The sequence below is a fragment of the Oenanthe melanoleuca genome, chromosome 17, assembly GCF_029582105.1.
Source record: "Oenanthe melanoleuca isolate GR-GAL-2019-014 chromosome 17, OMel1.0, whole genome shotgun sequence".
NCBI classification, from domain to species: Eukaryota; Metazoa; Chordata; class Aves; order Passeriformes; family Muscicapidae; genus Oenanthe; species Oenanthe melanoleuca.
In genome coordinates, this window is record NC_079350.1 from 2072523 (window position 1) to 2089626 (window position 17104).

Sequence of the window (17104 nt, forward strand, 5' to 3'; positions counted from 1 at the left end):
GCCCAGGGCAAGCAGTAGTAATTAATCTTTTCCACCTCTGAAAAACCACGGACTGTCCTAGAACAAAGATCCTTCGCCTGCTTCTAGGAAAGGGTGGGACAAAAGCAGCCCTTTCATTGCCTCTTCCCTGTGGAAGAGATAGTGCAATACTGCTGAGCTCCATCCTGAGAGGCACAAGCAGCCTCACAGCCCAGTGCAAGGTGACATCATCTGGCCTTTGGTGCCTCTCTGACAAAAGCACCATTGTGTGTCTGTCACTTCCAGGAGCTCCCTGCTGTCCCCAGGTTTAATAGGGAGCTTTCCCACACACGGCCCTTCAGTCCTTGTCTTGCCAGGGCAGGCCAAGCCCAGCTCATGGGGAAGCTGGGTTTTATTTCCCTCCCTACCTCTATTCACTTTGCAGGAGAAAACAAACTACCTTTCCATCCGCAGTGCCTTGGATGATTAATTAGCATCAGTAATGAAGTAGTGTCTTGGGACCCCAACCCAACAGGAGCATGAAAATGTCCCTACCTGAAAAATCTGCTAGGTTACTGCAGATAAAAAGTGCTAATTTCATTAGAAGCAGGTCAGATTCACCTGAAATAACCCTGAGAAGTGAAACTGCAATTATACACTGCAATATCTTCAAGTAATTCCATATTTCCCTACAAACATCTGTGTCACAAGGCCCTGCAGAGAAGGGCCTGGTTTAGTGCACGTTTCATATCCTAGCTGCCCTCTAGTCTGGTATGTAGGACAAGAGACAAGTTAGGAGATTGGGTTGCTTTAAACCTTGTCCATTAATGTTCACACAACAAAGCTCTGAAGAGCAGGAGCCAGGACTCTGCAGCAAGCTCAGAGCTCCATGAAAAAGCCCCAGACCCCCTGCATGGCTGTGGGAAGGTAACAGAGTATTTCCTACGTCTGTTTCTCACTCACAAAGCAAGGATATTCATTTTCTACTTCATTCATTCAGTTGTTCTGGTTACAGCCAGCCCCTGCCAAGTGACAGCTACCCAGCACCTCGCTGGCAGGGCCAGGCCACCAGATACTGCTTGTGCAGACAGGAGCAGGAGGCAACTGAGGATATCTGCTCCAAAATTCCTGCTGTACTTTCAGTCCCTACCCACCCCTCTCCATGAGCCTGACAGGCCATGGCAGGGTAGATGCTCCTGGCTCACTTCCTGGTACTTTGGCTAGGCTGTGCAGAGAGGGAAATAGGAGCTGTGTCCTCAGAAGCAGGAGGGGGAGATGGGGCAGGGGTGATTAACAGGGCTGCTTTGCTCTGTCTCTGAGAGTTGGTGTTTATTGCTTGTTTAGAGAGAGAATAAAAAGCCAATTTTGTTCTACTGTGGCTTTTCAGAGGTGTGTTCTTCAGGAGAGCAGAGCCTTGTTCAGCCCACCAGCAGTCTGTGGCCATGGGAGCCAGGCAGGGCCCACCACTGCAGTGTGTGGGAAGAGGCTTAATGAGGGTCCTGGCAGGGACTCACTGGCAGAGCACAGGGATGGGGAGAAAACCTAATCCCACTGCCATGCTGAGGCTCTGACTAAGGCAGGTGCTGGGATTTTAGGTCTCTAAATAATGCAAGACTCTGTGTTTATGTAAGGATGCTATTTTAGTGCAGGGTAGTCCAAGGAAGGGGGATGGCAATGTGGAAGTGAAGGCAGCCAGAGCAGGCTGGGAGCCATGCTCTGAGTGCAGGGATGGAGAGGGAATGTCAGTCATGAGACCTGGGGCGGGCAGGCAGCCTTGGTGACTTCAGGGTGCTCAGCATGTCCTCCCAGAGTGGATACCTATCCAAAGGACAAGGAGCAATCTAGTTTGCTGTTGAGAATCTGGAGAACCTACATCTGCATGACTTACACCTGCTCTGTGTAAATGCTGCAGGGAGGGAACATCCACTGGCTTCCAAACCTGCTATCACACCTCATATGCATCTTGGGTGCTGGTCTCCAGCTCTGTGTCTTGCTGTTTCTCCTAGCCACCTACTAGAGAAATTTCCTTTGCATATCCACAGCAGAGTCAGGAAGCTGGACTTGGCACCTTTATCTTTGAGCAAGCAGAATCCAAGCTAGAAGGAAGACCTGATCTCCATTTACATTCAGAACCAGCACTTGATTACAAACTAGACCAGAATGACAATGGGGGATGCTGAGTGTGCTGCTGTGTGCAGACCAGGCTTCAGGACTCCTCTGCTAGGTGCAATCCATCTTTGTTCTCCTGCAGGGCAAAGAACTCTTTGTTAGCTCAAGCCCTGGGTGCAGCTGAACCTTTCTACACATCAGTGCCAGCAACTCCCATGAACAGCCTTGCTGTGTACTGGTTTGAGACAACCAGGGACAGAAATAATCTGCTTTACTGCCAGGCAAGGAGACTTTTTCTATGTGGCTGTTAATACTATCGATCTCCAGCAGTTCCACTTGAGAAAACATTTCTTACAGAAAACCCAGTGACTTATAGCTGACCTCCAGGCTCTGCAATGAAAGGATGTGTTTGCATCTGTGAGCAGCAACAGTGTAACAATTCCAGGAACAGGCCACTAAGCTTGGAGGGGGTCAGCACCATAGGGGCTGTGGTGTCAGGTCTTGGAAAAGACTCGGCATGCAGTATTGACAGATCCTGCTCCTCAGGAAAATCAGCAGTCAGGCCCAATGCTCAGATGCAACCCTTAGGAGAGATTTTTAAAGCACACAATTCCTAATTCCCATTGACATCAGAATCTTGGTGGCACAAATGTCTTTTGCAATCTGCCCATGAGCTCTTGTAACACTTGCATTCCTGGAATAGAGCAGAAGTGAAGACAGAAGGGAGCTCAACCCTCTCCTGCCAGGCTGCCCTGAGTGTTACCCAGGTGTGCAGTCCTGAGCAGAGCCAGGCACAGCACAGCTCCCACGCTGCTCCTCTCCAAGGGGGCCTTGGTTAAAAATTATTGAGTGCTAATAAAACTGCAGTTCCTAAATTTAAAGGAGAGTCTCTGGGTTCTCCTCAAATTGTCCATGAAATTTCACTCAAATTTGGAAACAAGACTCCTACTGTAAGAGAAAGAAAATTCAAGTCTAATTGTGTCATTTCCAAAACTCCAGAATATTAAGCAGTTCAAGGACTCTATTAGCCTCAGGGGAGCTACTGAGATTAGTGAATCATGATGAGAGAAAAGCCTGGGTTTAGATATGGAAATTATGAAAAAGAGGGTTTTATGCTCTCAGTATTTATTGTCACTGAGGTCTTGTCACCAAAACTGTACCAGAACACCACAGGCTCCTCTCTCTCCCCAGTGCTGCTCCCTGTGTCCCTGGGCTTGCAGGGGTGTCAGCAGGAGGTGTGAGGCTGTGGACATCAAAGCATCCTGCACTGCTCACACCCAGGTCAGTGATTAACCCCAAACAGAGTCCCCTGCCCCAGCTCACAGCTCCTGCCACCAGCTGGGATTCAGGGAAGTGAGACGAGCAAGAGACCAGCATTGCCCTGGGGGGCAACAACATGAAAATAGGAAAATGTGCCTGGGATGGAAGTTTATGCCCTGTAATCATTAACAGCAGGGCACAGGCTGCAGCAGGACTGAGCAGGTCCATGGTGCTGTGGGATCACTGAACCTTTGGTGCTCCATGAGCAGCTCTGCAGCAGGTAAAGGACACTCAACAGGTGGCATTTGAGCCTGAAGAGCACCTGTGTGCCTAACACCCTCCTGGAGCAGCTGTGACTGCCTCATCCTCCACCACACTGCATCTGGCCTGAACATGTCCCTTTGCTCTTCTTCATCTGATAACAATAATTTGATTTTTAGGAAGAAAAGCCTGGAGCTCAGAGGGTTTGGTGGGATCCCAGGAAGTACATGGGATCTGGCTGTTCAAGGAACAGGATGATTTGGGGCCCTGGCCTGGGATGTTTCAATGCACAGGGCCACATCCTGCCCTCAGCAGATCTACCCAGGCAGGATCTCTGCAGCAGCAGTGACAGAAGGATGGAGGAAGTGGGAAGTGACTCAGGTGTCCTGAAAGCTGTCAGGCAGCTGCCAATTAGTCCAAATAACCCATCTGGTCCAGGGAAAGGACATTTAAATAATGTCTAATCACTGCTGCAGGAAAGAAAGAAAACCATTCCATAATGCCTTCAAAAAATCCCTGCTCCCTCATCAAAGCATCCTTCCTTTCAGAGACCCATTGAAGACTTTTATGCTATAGATTTATCACACTGTTATTTGGTCAAAAACATGAAGTAGCTTGTCAAAGTTCTATGTAAAATAGCACAGATTCTGTCTGCCTTCAGGCCTCATTTAGTAAAGAGCAAAAGCAGACTGAAAAAAGCAAGCGTAGAACCAAGCTATTGTTAGCAAATCTTATTTTACTGGGCTGAATTTGGCTTTGTGGTCACAGTCCCCCAGGGTCCCTCTCCTCAGAACACTGATCCATGAAATACAAAGGGCCCTTGCATGTGACAAAATCAAGGCAACATCTACAGGAGCACACACTGCTGTGCCCTGGGTCTGGCCTTCCTCCTGTGTCCAGCACAGACTCAACCTGAGAACAGAAAGGCTCAGCCAAAGCATGAGGATTGCACTGTAGACACAGGCTGGCATTTTTTCTCTGCACAGAGACTCATGGGACAGATTTAAGTGTTTGTATCTGCATGGACTGTTCTGATGTGTTCCTGAAACACATCCCCTGCTCTGGTGGAAATCCAGCCCTGCACGAGGAGGGTCTCTGCTCCATCCAGGGCCAGCCCCGGCTCTGGGCCCATGCATTTAAATCTGAGTTAAATCTGAGTTAAATCTGCACTCAGATTTAGGCAGCTCCTTGTTACCAAGCCAATCCAATGTGCTCTCTACACTCTGGTTACCTTCTCAATTACATTTTTTCAGGCACCAACAAAGAAGCAGCTTTGAGTCGTGGCTGAGTGTTTGTCACCAGAATGTAATTTGAAAGCCATTATATTTCATCTCTGTAATACTCTACAACCAGTAACATAATTGGTGAAAAACTCTCTTTATTTCAAACTGGATAAAAGCTTTGCAGAGATCTCATACAGTGATATTTTAACTAGTGAAATTAAATACTGCAGTAATATAACAATAATACTGTAAAAGCCACTTTATTTTACAATTAAAAGGTACCTGCTTCATTGCCAAGATTCAGCATCAGACAAAAAGCTCTGTCTTGTTCTATTTAGCACTATCATTTTAATTTAGCTTTTATCCATTTAAATGCTGCTTTTATTAGCCTTCAACTAAACTCCAATCCACCATGACTCTTATGCAAAACAGAATGAATGTGCCTGACTGGTTCCACCCCCTTGTTGGAGAAGCTGTGGATTTCTGAGGGCTCTGAGGAAGGCACTAAAGGTCGCTGTTGCCTGGAGATGACACATTTCACTGGCTGATCCCTCCACCCATCTGCTATCAACCCTGCACTCTGAACAGGGTGGAAGAACAAAAGCATCTCTAGTCACTGGTCACTCCTCAAAAACTGGGTCATAGCACATGGCTACTGAAAAAGCCCTCAGCTGTCTCCTGGCACAGTGGCCTGTATTCACAGCCTGACCAGTCCCCACTCGTTTCAGCTCAGAGGTTAAGTGACAGAAGGTAACTAATTATTCTGTGGCAGGAAGTCCAGAGGTGATTTGAGGTTGGAGATGAGCAGGGTGGAAATCTGCAGGAGTTTCTAAGTCAGTGGGGCAGCTCTATTGTACAGTGAGACCCCCCCAAGCAGTGAGCAGAAGGCTGGATTCTTGTGTAATCTCAGAGGTGCTTTTTCCTCTCCTCCCACACAAGACACACAAGCAGAACATAGTCAGTTCTCCACCACAGTCACACAATGCTGCCTAGAAACACTGTGCATGATGCCACTGCAGAAATAGCTCATTAAGAGCTTCTTCCCTTTGTTTTGAGATAATACCAACAGCAGAAAATGGGTACAACAAGCTTGGGTTTGTCTGAGACAAGGCAATTATTCTAGAAAGCCAGCTTCCATATTTCAAATTACTCTTTTGTAAGGCTAGGAAAGCAACGTGTGATGGAGCACACCAGAGCCTGTCAAGGTGATTGTGGACACGTGGAGAGAGGTCTAAGGAGCTGCACCTGCATGGGCCACCCTTCCCACCCCAGCCCTTCCCCTCCTGGGGCCTTCATGGCAAGGGATCTCAGGGAGAGCTTGTCCCACCTGGTGTTTTGGCTAATTGGTGCTGCAGGGCACAGTGGGAAGGGGGAGAGGCTACAGGACTCAGTGGCAGGGCTGGAAGCCCTGCCTGGAGGTGGGAGGGGAGCAGGGTGAGGAGCAGTGCCTGCGAGGTTGCAGCTCCTGCAGACTCGAGCTGAAGCCACTTGTTTTGCCTGCAGAAATGGATTCTTGCCAGACATTCTGCCAGAGGGCTCACCTCCTTCAGCACCCTGTGCTGCATGCAGGTAAGACCCATAATGTGCCACCATCCCTTAAGGTAAGGTGGTGTTCCTGTCATCCTTTATCTTCATAAAAACCAGGAAACAGACGGTGGGAACCAAACCTGGGGGCCATTTGCAGTGTGGAGCAGTAAAATGCTTTTCAGTAGAGCTGTGCATTGAAGGTGGTGGTTTCAGTGCTGCCTGCCCTAGGTGGGAGCAGGTAAGAGTTTTCTGGCAAGACTCAGAGACCCCCAGAGCACATGGTGGGACTCCTGCCTTCTGGGAAGCCCAGCCTGATCCCCATCCCTTGTGCAGGAGACTCTGCTATAGATGCAACAAACAGAGGAAAACAAACTAATGAGGCATTAGGGCTAAACTTAGCTGTAATTAACATTTAATTACTATCCTGAAAACACTTGCTGTATTTTGCCAGGGCCTAGAAAGGTAAACCCAATTAGCTTAATCTTGTGTGGTAGGAACCTTAAACTGGTTTAGATGCCTGGTTTCATGGACAGGACCCTGAGGGTAACTGGTGTTTCTGGGACCTGGAGCTGAGCAGCCCTGTGGGCTGATCATGCAGTGCCTGTGTGAAGCTGCAGGAGCCTTTTCTAGACCTCTGCTTTGGAGAAGAGCCAGAACTGACACCAGACATTCTGCAGAAGGTGCCAGAGCAAGTTTGTACATGCTTGTGTATATTGGTTTGGCTGCCTATAAGCACAGCTCTCTCCTGGAGGCCACAGGCTGTGTCTAACACTCAGCAGAGTAAACAACCTTTGCATGGCTCTCCAGAGATGCAGGGAAGGTATCCTAGAAAATGATGCTCTCTTGGAGCATACTCTGGGGTGAATACAATATCTTCTTAGTGTGGGGGAGAAGGAGGAAGAGATGCCTGTGTTTCACACTCTAACCTTGTCAGAACTGTCATCTGTTTCTCCTGCACCTTTCCTTAAATGAAAGGAAGGTGTATGGTGTTCTGAGAACTAAAGAAAGGTCCACCCCAGCAGTCTGAGGCTGCTGAAATATTTTAAGATACTAGGATTGTTGTCTGTCACAGCCCAGGGCTATCATTAGCTGAGCATTTGGATGCTCTTCCGAAGAGGCTGAAAGGGAAAACCCTCCAGGAACTGCAGCAGAACACACTCCCACCCAACAACAACAGCTCCTGGCTGCAGCTACAGAGGCCTGTACCCCAGGGCAAGTGCTCCAGCAGTTTGCACTTGTATGTTTGAGTCTGTGCCTCAGCTACAGCTGACCAAGTAACTTCATTATAGAGGGAAAGGCTGCAGAGACTAACCAAGAAACCTGTCAGCTGGGAATTCAGCTTCTCTTTTTAGGTCTGATCACTTCTCAGATGAAGCTGGAAAACCTAGCTCTGAGCATAACCCAGGAAGGGCTTACAGGCAGAATATGTCAGAGGAATCCATGCAGCAATTTTCTAGGGGAACTTTTGTAGTGAGAAAACTGCCTGGGAAAACTGAGGGAACTGTATTCTAGAACAATCTCATGGACAAGCCCATGAAACATTTTTATCTCTGAAATCTGTCACAGAGTAATAAATTCAGCTGAGAGGGCTGAAGGCAGTCTCCCTGCCCTCTGCCAGCTTTCCCCCTGGTTCCTTTCCTGTAGGAAGAGCAGATAAATCACACCTATATTTGCTCCTGAACTGTTGGATTTTACAGCCTGGCAGGGCTTTAAGTGAAGGAGCTGTGTGAGCTAGCCCAGCTCTGGGAGCTCTGCAGTGCAGAGGCAGGTTCTCTGCAGCTGTCCCTGCTGTCTCTGCTCAACAAGTTTGTGCAGTAGGACTGTAACTTACTCATTCTGATTTAAATTGCTGTCATGTCACACTTCAACACTACCAGTTGATACTTGGCAGTCAGTCTGACTTACAGTGTGCCTGGATTGCACTTCCCCACTCAAATGCTGTGTGGAGAAACTGCAAAGTGCTGAGGCTCTGCTCAAAGATGGATGCAGCAAGAATGATCATGATAAGAGGGAGGCTGAAGTGAGAACCAAGTTCTCATTCCAAGGAGAGCTCAGGCACTTCTCAAGTATCCTGTGTTGAGATTTATAAATGTTTCTGTTTCTCTGGCACACTGGCCTCTGGGGAAAAAGGCTTCTCAATTAAATTAAGCCCAAGAACTGTGGAGGTAACAGAAGACACATTAGTCTGGATGCCTGCCTCCTGTTTGCTCATCCTGGTGTTTGGATGGGCACAGCACCAGTTGGCTGTTCCCTTATAGAATGATTAAATAATCCAACATCTGGCTCCTTTCTGAGTGTCAATACCTGCTTAGGTCCAAGTCAGAGATTCTTAAGTGCAAATGCAGGGAAACTGATTCTGTGCTTTAAAGGTAGCTAAACAGAGTGTCTTTGGGAGCTGGTGGCAGCAGGCTGGCTGTGGGGATGACAGCCTTTGTCACTCACTCCTACTATGCCCTTGTACAACTCACCACTCAAAATAGCAGCATGTCACTGGGCCTGCTCAGCTGGCTGTGAAGTGCTGGACTGAGGGTAGAGGTGCTCTGGGAAGGGAACTTTCTCCTCTGGGGAATGCATGCAGGACATGTGGTGATGTTAGCCCTGCACTTGAAGCCGTCCATTCCCTGGTCTCCCAGGCCAAGATTTTCCAAGCAACCTCAGCAGCTTCAAGGCAGTGTTTGGTGTTTTACAAAACCCATCTTCACGTTTGTTACTGCTTGAATTGTGAGGAGGAAAGATCCTTGATTTGTACATAAACTCCCTGGAGTGCTGAGAAGGCTCCAATACCTGCAGAGGGATCCACTCCAGCAGCAAGGCAGCCCCAGCAGAATGCTGACAGAGCACAGGAGCTGCCAGACACCCAGACCTGGATGGCCTGGGGCAGCTGCAGGCAGCAGCTGCTGCTCCCTGGGAGGTGGGGGAACACCTGCCTGGGGAGCTTGGAGCTGTGTGATGAATTGGACTCTCCTAAACAGGCCCTTGCTGTGCCTGTCAGGGTACAGTGTATTTATCCAAGCTGCAAACTCATTTCATCACCTCCCCCGCTAGGGCAAGAGGTAGAGGGATTAGCCTGAACTCTGATCATATAATAACAACATGGCAGCTGTAGGCAGCTAATAATCCACTGGGAGGATTAGCAAACTTAAAAGTTGTCTAGCTCTGCATAATGGAAAGCTAGGAACAGCAGCTTCCCTGTTCTACCTACTGCATTTGCATTCTCTCCAGTGGAAGCATAGAACATGATGAGACAAGGCTTTCCAGTCTGTTATGAAATGGGATCTAATGTGTGACTAATGGAGCATTGCTTGCAATTCTACAAGCATCCATTCAGCCCAGAATATGGATTTAAGCTTTACTAAGAGACTGCACCTCAAATACCTATTGCTGACAAGCAGGTCATGATTTCAGAAGGCTAATGCTAAAACTTATTTGAGGGTCTCTGGGAGTAATGTCCTGAAGACTGCAGACAGACTGCTCTGCTTATGCATGGAGAATCCCACTGATCCAGAATCCCTGGTCTAATTAATGTGTAACTGGTAAAAGAGCCCAGTACAAAACACAGAACATGCCAAGGAGTGGACTTGTCACCTGGTGTTGCTGCTTTCCTTACAACCCTCTCAGGACATCTGGAGCCCTCAGCAGCTGAAGGCTTTTCCTCCAAGGCAGTTTTGGTGCTTGTATCAATTTACTGATGAGTAACCAGCTCTGACACAGCCTGGAAAAGAGAGCTGTGACTCCTCATCCTCCTCCCTGCTTGCTCTGCAGCGGCACAAGCGGTGAGTAAGAGCCCCTGAGCTGTGGGATGCTCCCACCTCCCATGGCACAGGGAGCAGCACAGGCAGTGCTGGGCTGGGACTTGTACTGCACAACTTCTCTCCTGGTCCAGTGGAGAATTCCAGTGCAACACTGGAGTGCACAAAGGATGAAAGCTTCACCATGACATGCCCCTGCCAACACTTGGCAGGGCTGTGGGACCTTGCTCACTCTTGCACTGCAAACAGGCACTACAACTCACAATAACACAGGAGCAAAATACTCATTTCTCCCAAGAACTTCTTCTACTGTTTCCTCCCAGTTGTAACTGGTGCTGCTGAGAGTCCATGGGAAAAAACTCTAGTACAGACAAGACTTCTGCATGCAAATGAATGCTATATAAATAACCCCAATCTCCCCTCAGTTCCTAGGTTGGGTACTCTGTGCACTAGAATTCTCTTCAAAGACCTCCCAGTTCATTCTTTATGCTCTAATTAAGGATCAGTGCCAATTAACTATCTTCAATAGAGGAGCATCTTCCGCTCAGCAGCCAGGAAGTGTCTGAATAAGATCCTGCTGTACAATGTGCACATGAAAAGGGAAGCCCTCCCTTTTTGGAATGGGTTTCCAAGATTAAAAACTCAGTATAGATTACTGGATGCCTACTTTAAAAATCCTGTGTGACAAGATTAAGTGACGGCACCCAGGAATGCAGAATGGGTTTTTACATGTTTCTTGTGGTACTCAAGCATGCTATTGCACTCTGAGCTAGGTACCACTGTGGCAATAGCAGGTGTGAAAACAGAATGTGACACTTCATTTTAAGTTATATTAAAATAGCATTTGCTTTTTCTTACAAGGGTGTCATAGATCAGTAGAAGTGCAGTGTCAAATCTGATGACAAATATTGATTCAGATGAAAAATTGCCAATAATAATGCCAGCACCTAAACTGCCCTGGTAGTCCTCACCTATTGCTTTTACTTCCTACAGATATTCACCTGTTCCATAAATAACCAGGCAATTTAGACTGCTGCACTGTGTTCTGAGCAAGAGCTGTCCTATTAGTCTGAGGAGGCAAAGGGAGGGGAATGTCATTTCTAAGCTTGGCTGGAGATGAATACATCAGCTCTCCAGCCAGTTACAGGCTAAGTTTAAAAAGCACTATTCTAAAGGAAAATTAGATGGTTAAACACTGTGGGGGAAGGGGGGGAAATAGGATAATCCCTTCAAAGCTTTAAATGGAAGATTCTCAAACTTGCTTCAGCTGATGTGAGACATATGAACAGCCTCAGAATTAAGACCCCTGCAGAACTTCAGCCAGACACAACAGCTGCACTGCCTTTTGGGGGAGATGCACTTGAACTGGTTACACACGAAGCAGATGTAAGCCACCCAACCCTGCTAATCACAGCTAAATCTGGGGACCATTCACAGGCTGCTCTGCAGAATAAAGGGGCAGAGCAGGAAGAGAGCAGGCTTGGTGATGAGAAACAGGAACTGTGAAAATGTATTGGAGCATGGGGAAAGCAGCAAATTATTCTAGGAGCAGCAGAATCCACAAAGTCTAGTCAGATGGGATTTACATCAATCATACCTGTCAAGGCACTGATATTTCAATATATAGCACAATATATTTGGAACTGTCAATGTACTGAAGTGCTTTTGTGGAGTACAATGTGTCCAACTTATTCTTCACACACACAAAATTCCAAACAGGCTAAATAAATCTCTTATGTTCAAGGAGAAGCCCCATGGCTGCTCAGCACAGGAGAAGAGGTTATATTTGAGTTTAGATGACTGATCCCTTTGCAAAGAGCACAGGATGGGCCTATGCTGAGATGCCTTGGGAATTTCTGGAGAAGCTTGTTGCTAACCTGATTGGGCTGAGATTTGAGCTGCAGATAAGAAGGGCTGGAGGGACTCTAGTCACTCCAGGGAATGTAACCTTTAACTGTGTGGGGCTCAGCTCCTCTAAACTTACCCGGATCCTTCTCATGGCTGCCACAATCTCCACACGGCTGTTGGGCCTGGGGACATCCAAGCTCCCGATGTACTGAAAGACACAACAGTGAGAGTCTGTGCAGTAATGTACAACTTCATGCTGTGGGCTTCTTCAAAACAGACAGTATTTCTTACTTTTTTTTAGTCCCTCCTTGCTTTGACTCCTTTGACCCAGGACAGGATAGGAATATCTGTTGTAGATAATGATATCAAGTTGGGGATCAGGTTGGGTGTGAGGCTCTGACCTTGTTCAGGTTCTAGCTGTGCCTTTACCAGTGCTTTGTAGGGCAATGTCTGCTGCTAATTGAGTCATGATCTGATGTGTCTGAAAATGGGACTCTCTATCCTTTGTTCCTCCTTACTAGATCTGCTCAAAACTAAAAGCACCTAAGAGCTGTAAAGCTTCCAGGATGTGTAACAAACACCTTTCCTGGAAAAAGAGATTCTAGCTTAAGTTTTCAGTCTGGACCACCTTACCTCTGGATACTGCTGTCCCTGCTTGGTGGGACCAGCTCAGCTGTCTGCAGAATCATGGTACACCCACCCAAATCTATGTCCTACAGCCCTGCTTAGGGGAGCTGCAGTCCTGATCATACTGCTTGGGGTTGAGTGTCTGCACTAGCAGGGTCTTTTACTGGAGTCTGAGACATGGCAGATGGCAGATTCCTATCACCTCCAACCCTGCACCACAGCTACAGCCTCCTGAACAGAATGGCAGCACACTGCCCACACCCCACAGGCTATCATGGAACACCCTCAGGCAGCTTCCTGCTGCTGGCATTGCTCCCTCCTGTGCTGCCCGTGCTCTCCCCTCGTGTGCCAGAGCAGAACCTGCTCATGCACCTGTTGGCAGGAGGCAGCAGCTGCTGCCTGGTGGCACTGGTGACAGCACACGTGGCACGGTCACAGGAGGGACAAAGCTGCCAGCTCAGCCTGGGAATGAGGAAAATGTGCTGTCCTGGGCAGTCACAGAGCGTGGGGAGCAAAGGCTGTGATGCTGTGCTGTGGCTCAGCTCTGAGGGAATACCTGCACACCCAGGGCATGCTGTGAGGGCAGGGAGAATGTCACTGAGTGAGAGGGTGATGACAGTATGCTGGGAGTGGCCCTGGCAGCTGAGGGCAGGTGCTGGATGTGGTGCTGGCGGGGGCTCAGTGGGGTTCATCAGCTCCCCCAGGGTAACACAGCCCATCTCTGCTGCTAGTGGTGGGGACTGAGGGCAGTTCACAGAGTTTAGTGACCCTCCCAGGAGCATTTGGTTCATGAACTGTGTCTGGTTTTTAGTACGTGGTTACAAATTGTTGGTTTTTTGGAAGTTGTTCTCTTGTGAAGAGGAGAAGTAGCAGCTAATCAGGAGGCCCCTGCAAACATTCAGGGTGGTATTATATATATGAACAGAGACAAAGTAATTCCCCAGAACAGCCCTATAGGTAATGCTGTTACTGACACCATTCTGGATTTATTTCTCCACTGTACTACTTGCAGATTGCAATGGGTTTTATCTTGTAAAATGTCTGCTCAAAAGGGCTTTCAGAGATGAGCTGTCCTGGCTCAGCATTTACTGCTCTTTCTCCTGCCTTGAAATAAACACCTCAAGCAATCTGAAAGGTCATCTGGCTTTTCTGCTGCTTCTCTAAATGCCTTTGCAAAATGGCATTTTTAAGAGCAGTTAAGTTCATCTGTAGCCTTTGGTAAACCACAGGACAACCAAGCTCAGAGCATGAGAGCTTGAGGGCAGCAGGGAGGGGAGCAGCAGAGCCAGGGCTTCCCTCTGGGCTGGTGGGGAAGGCAGAGCTGTGTTGCTGTGACCTGTGGTGTGCAGAGCTCCTTCCCTGCTCTGCTGGCTGTCAGGAGAGTCACTGGAAATCCAGATGAGCTCCTTGCAGCTGGCTGGCCTTTTGTCTGCCAGCAGCAGAGCTGAATGGGGAACAGGCCATGCTCCTAATGACAAATTAATTGGGGCAAGAGGACAGCTGGGACTGCTGAGCTAGAGGAGATTCTTCCAAACTCCCTGCTCTGGTCTGGCTGCAGAGTTTGGATACCTGTGCTCCACATAGAGCCATGAAACTCATGAAACAGCACACGAAGCTCTGCCCAAACAAGCAGCTCCAGCAGTGACCTCCTAAAGATTATAGAGGAAGGAAGACAGTTTGGAATGTGGAGATTAGAGAACAAGTGTGGTCAGTGAGATTGCCTGGTGTGAGACACCTGCAGCCAGCTGCAGCCTTGTCATTGTCAGTGCTGCAGCTGACTGATGTGCCCACAATGAGCAGCATAATTGGAAGAGACAGACTGTAAAGCAGAACTGTGCAAGCATGTTACTAAGGTAATGCAAACCCCATCCCAGAGCCACACACCCATACAGGGTGTTATCCACTCTAGATGCCTGGAGCTGTCAATCTGAAAAGCCAGTTTCACTCAGTTAAAGGTACAGTTGCTTCCCATCTTTTAAAAATCAAATTAAGGATTTTTCTTCTCCTCAGCGCAGTCTGCAGCACAGCAAATGTTAATTTAAATAGAGAAATCACAGATTAAATGTTTTTTTCCCTAAGGAAGATAAATTTTTAAAATACATGATTAGCTGTCTATTCAGATTCATCCTGTATCCTGCTTAAATCTTACAGCTCTTTCAGCAGGAAAACCAGGAGGCACAAAATCCGTATTTCAAAGCTTTATTGGAATGTATATGTGCCTTCTTTCCAGCTCAGGAGACAGCAGGCGTGAATTCCATTTCTAATCTGTGTTAGGCCACCTGCAAAGAGGGGAAGGGAGCCTACGAGTTGCTCCAGCAAAATGCAATTCTTCTTGTCAGCTGAATTATAAACCCATTCCCCATACTGTCTACAGAATGCCAATTCCAATGGAGTCACTTTCTGAGAGTGCTGCTGTGCTGCCAGGCCATTCTTCACGATCAATACGGAATTTCTGACAATATCAGTATTCCTTTCTGATGCCTGAAGGCTGCAGACCTTGTCTGTCCAGCTTTCCATGAAGGAAGGGTCAGCTGGAGTAAGGCAGTATTATTTGAGCAGCACGTAGTAGTCTGCTGGTTCCCAGGGGAATAGGGAGCTGTCACCCCGCCGTGGCAGGACAGAGCAGAGGACAGGACAGGCACTGGATCAGGGATGAGCACCTGGGACAGCATCCACGGTGCTGTCAAGAGGGGTCATTCCCGAGCAGTTCCCAAATGGAGCACACAAGGCAGAGTCTAAGGATTACACAGCTGCAAAAATACTAGGAAAAGAGCAAGAACCTGTTTGATTGTGCTAATTAAACGTAAGGCTTTCATAATTGATTGCTGTTTTCTTTAGTCTCCCTCAGCGTGGCCCAGGGGCACTTCCAGAGCTGAAGAATAACCGTGGCAGGGCTGGAAGGACACGGCGAGCCCGGCCTGGAGCCGCGGGGCCCGGGCAGCACCGGAGCCCAGCCGCGGGGAGCCCGAGCCCGCAGAGACCCCCAGCCCCCAGATAAAGAGGGGGAACCTCTCCGGGGAGTCGCAGAGACCCCCAGCCCCCAGATAAAGAGGGGGAACCTCTCCGGGGAGTCGCAGAGACCCCCAGCCCCCCGATAAAGAGGGGGAACCTCTCCGGGGGTTCGCTGCCAAGGCCTCCCGAGCGCGGGGCCGCGGCAGGCGGGGAGCGCCCGCTGCGCCCCCGGCCCAGAGCCCGCGGAGGGAGCGCGCCCGGGGCTCACCTTGGCCTGGAAGTGGATGCCGTGCTGAAAGGCCTCCTCGTTGTGCAGCGGGACGCGGGAGTCGCAGCCATCGTCCACCAGGTTGTACCGGTTCTTCACCGGCATGGCGGCGGGCGGGCGGCCGCCTCAGCCCGCGGGCCCGCCGAGCATCGTGGCCGGCAGCGCCCGCCCCGCCGAGCCCCGGGCGCCGTGCAGGGCTGCGGCCACCCGAGCCCGGCCGCGTTTTGAATGAGCGTCCGCGGGAGCGAGCGGGGCCCCGGCCCCGGCGCGGCGCCATTGGCCCGAAGTTCCCTCATGTGATGCGGGGGGCGGTGGAGCCGCCCGGCCCGGCCCTGCCCGCCCCGCCCCGGGCCCGCCGCCGGCGCCGGGGTGAGCGGCGGGACGGACGCGGGCAGCCTGCGGGGGTCATGCTGCATCTCGCTTATGGGGGCGCGCTGCGGGAGCTGGGCCTGCTTAGTCTGGAGGAGACCGAGAGGAGATCTCATCAATCTGTGCAAATATCTCCAAGGGGTGTCCTGGATGAGCTGGGCCTGCTTAGTCTGCAGAAGGCTGAGAGGGGATCTCATCAATCATAAAAATATCTCAGAGGGGTGTCCTGAATGAATGGTCACCTACGTTATGTATGTCTCGTGTCAATGTGACTTACAGCTCTGTTAGAAATTAGAACGTGCCCCCACTCACAATCCTGACGCACAGTCGGTGCCCCTCTGTGTCACTCAATATTCCTCAGGATTTGTGGCACCCCGTGTGCTCACAGTGTTCTTTCCTTCCAGCCTTGTCTCGGTGGTGAGGTCCTGCCAGGCCCAGGTAAGCTCTTGTGGATGCCACTCTGGGACACCTGAGCATGACATTACTCAGTGGGCACCAGCACTGGTAAGGGATGAGACATGCACAGCTGTGATGGCAAGGCCCAAGGTTTGTCTTCTGACGTTAATACAGCCACACTTCATGTGCAGGGATGATCAGAAATGTGAACTGTGTAGGATCCAAAGAGTGGAGGATTACACGTGTGCCAATGGATCTCATCTAAATTTTTTTTTTTTTGAGTCATAAAAGTAGCTCCTAGCCAGGTGTTTGAATGTTTTTGGATTCCACCTTTCATGTGGCTTTTGCATTAGCAAGAAAGAAGAGTTTGACCACAGGCAGACAGCGCACAGTTCCCAGCATCCATCTCAGCAGCGTGATCACCCTGAGCTTCTTGGCATTTCTGAGTACTTGTAAGTCAGTGGGAGATGGGCAAGAGCCAAGAATCCAGAAACCTGTAATTAAGAGAGGGAGAAAAACCCAAGGAATTAATATTGGTTCACAGACTATGACCCTAC

The 17104-nt window shown here is 49.3% G+C and overlaps 1 protein-coding gene across 2 annotated transcripts in view; it reads right to left on the minus strand.

The window, feature by feature from the left end:
• Positions 1-16027, minus strand: part of LOC130260028 (carboxyl-terminal PDZ ligand of neuronal nitric oxide synthase protein-like) — a 28648-nt gene extending 12621 nt beyond the window's left edge. For both annotated transcript variants that reach the window (XR_008841728.1, XM_056504983.1), the window contains exons 1-2: positions 15783-16027; positions 12072-12143 (exon numbers count right to left, since the gene is read on the minus strand). Coding sequence is in view for 1 of the 2 variants with exons in the window: in XM_056504983.1 (XP_056360958.1) it covers positions 12072-12143; positions 15783-15887 (177 nt within the window). In the remaining variant the exon portion in view is untranslated. The remainder of the gene's footprint in view (positions 1-12071; positions 12144-15782) is intronic.
• Between the last annotated feature and the right edge of the window lie 1077 nt (positions 16028-17104).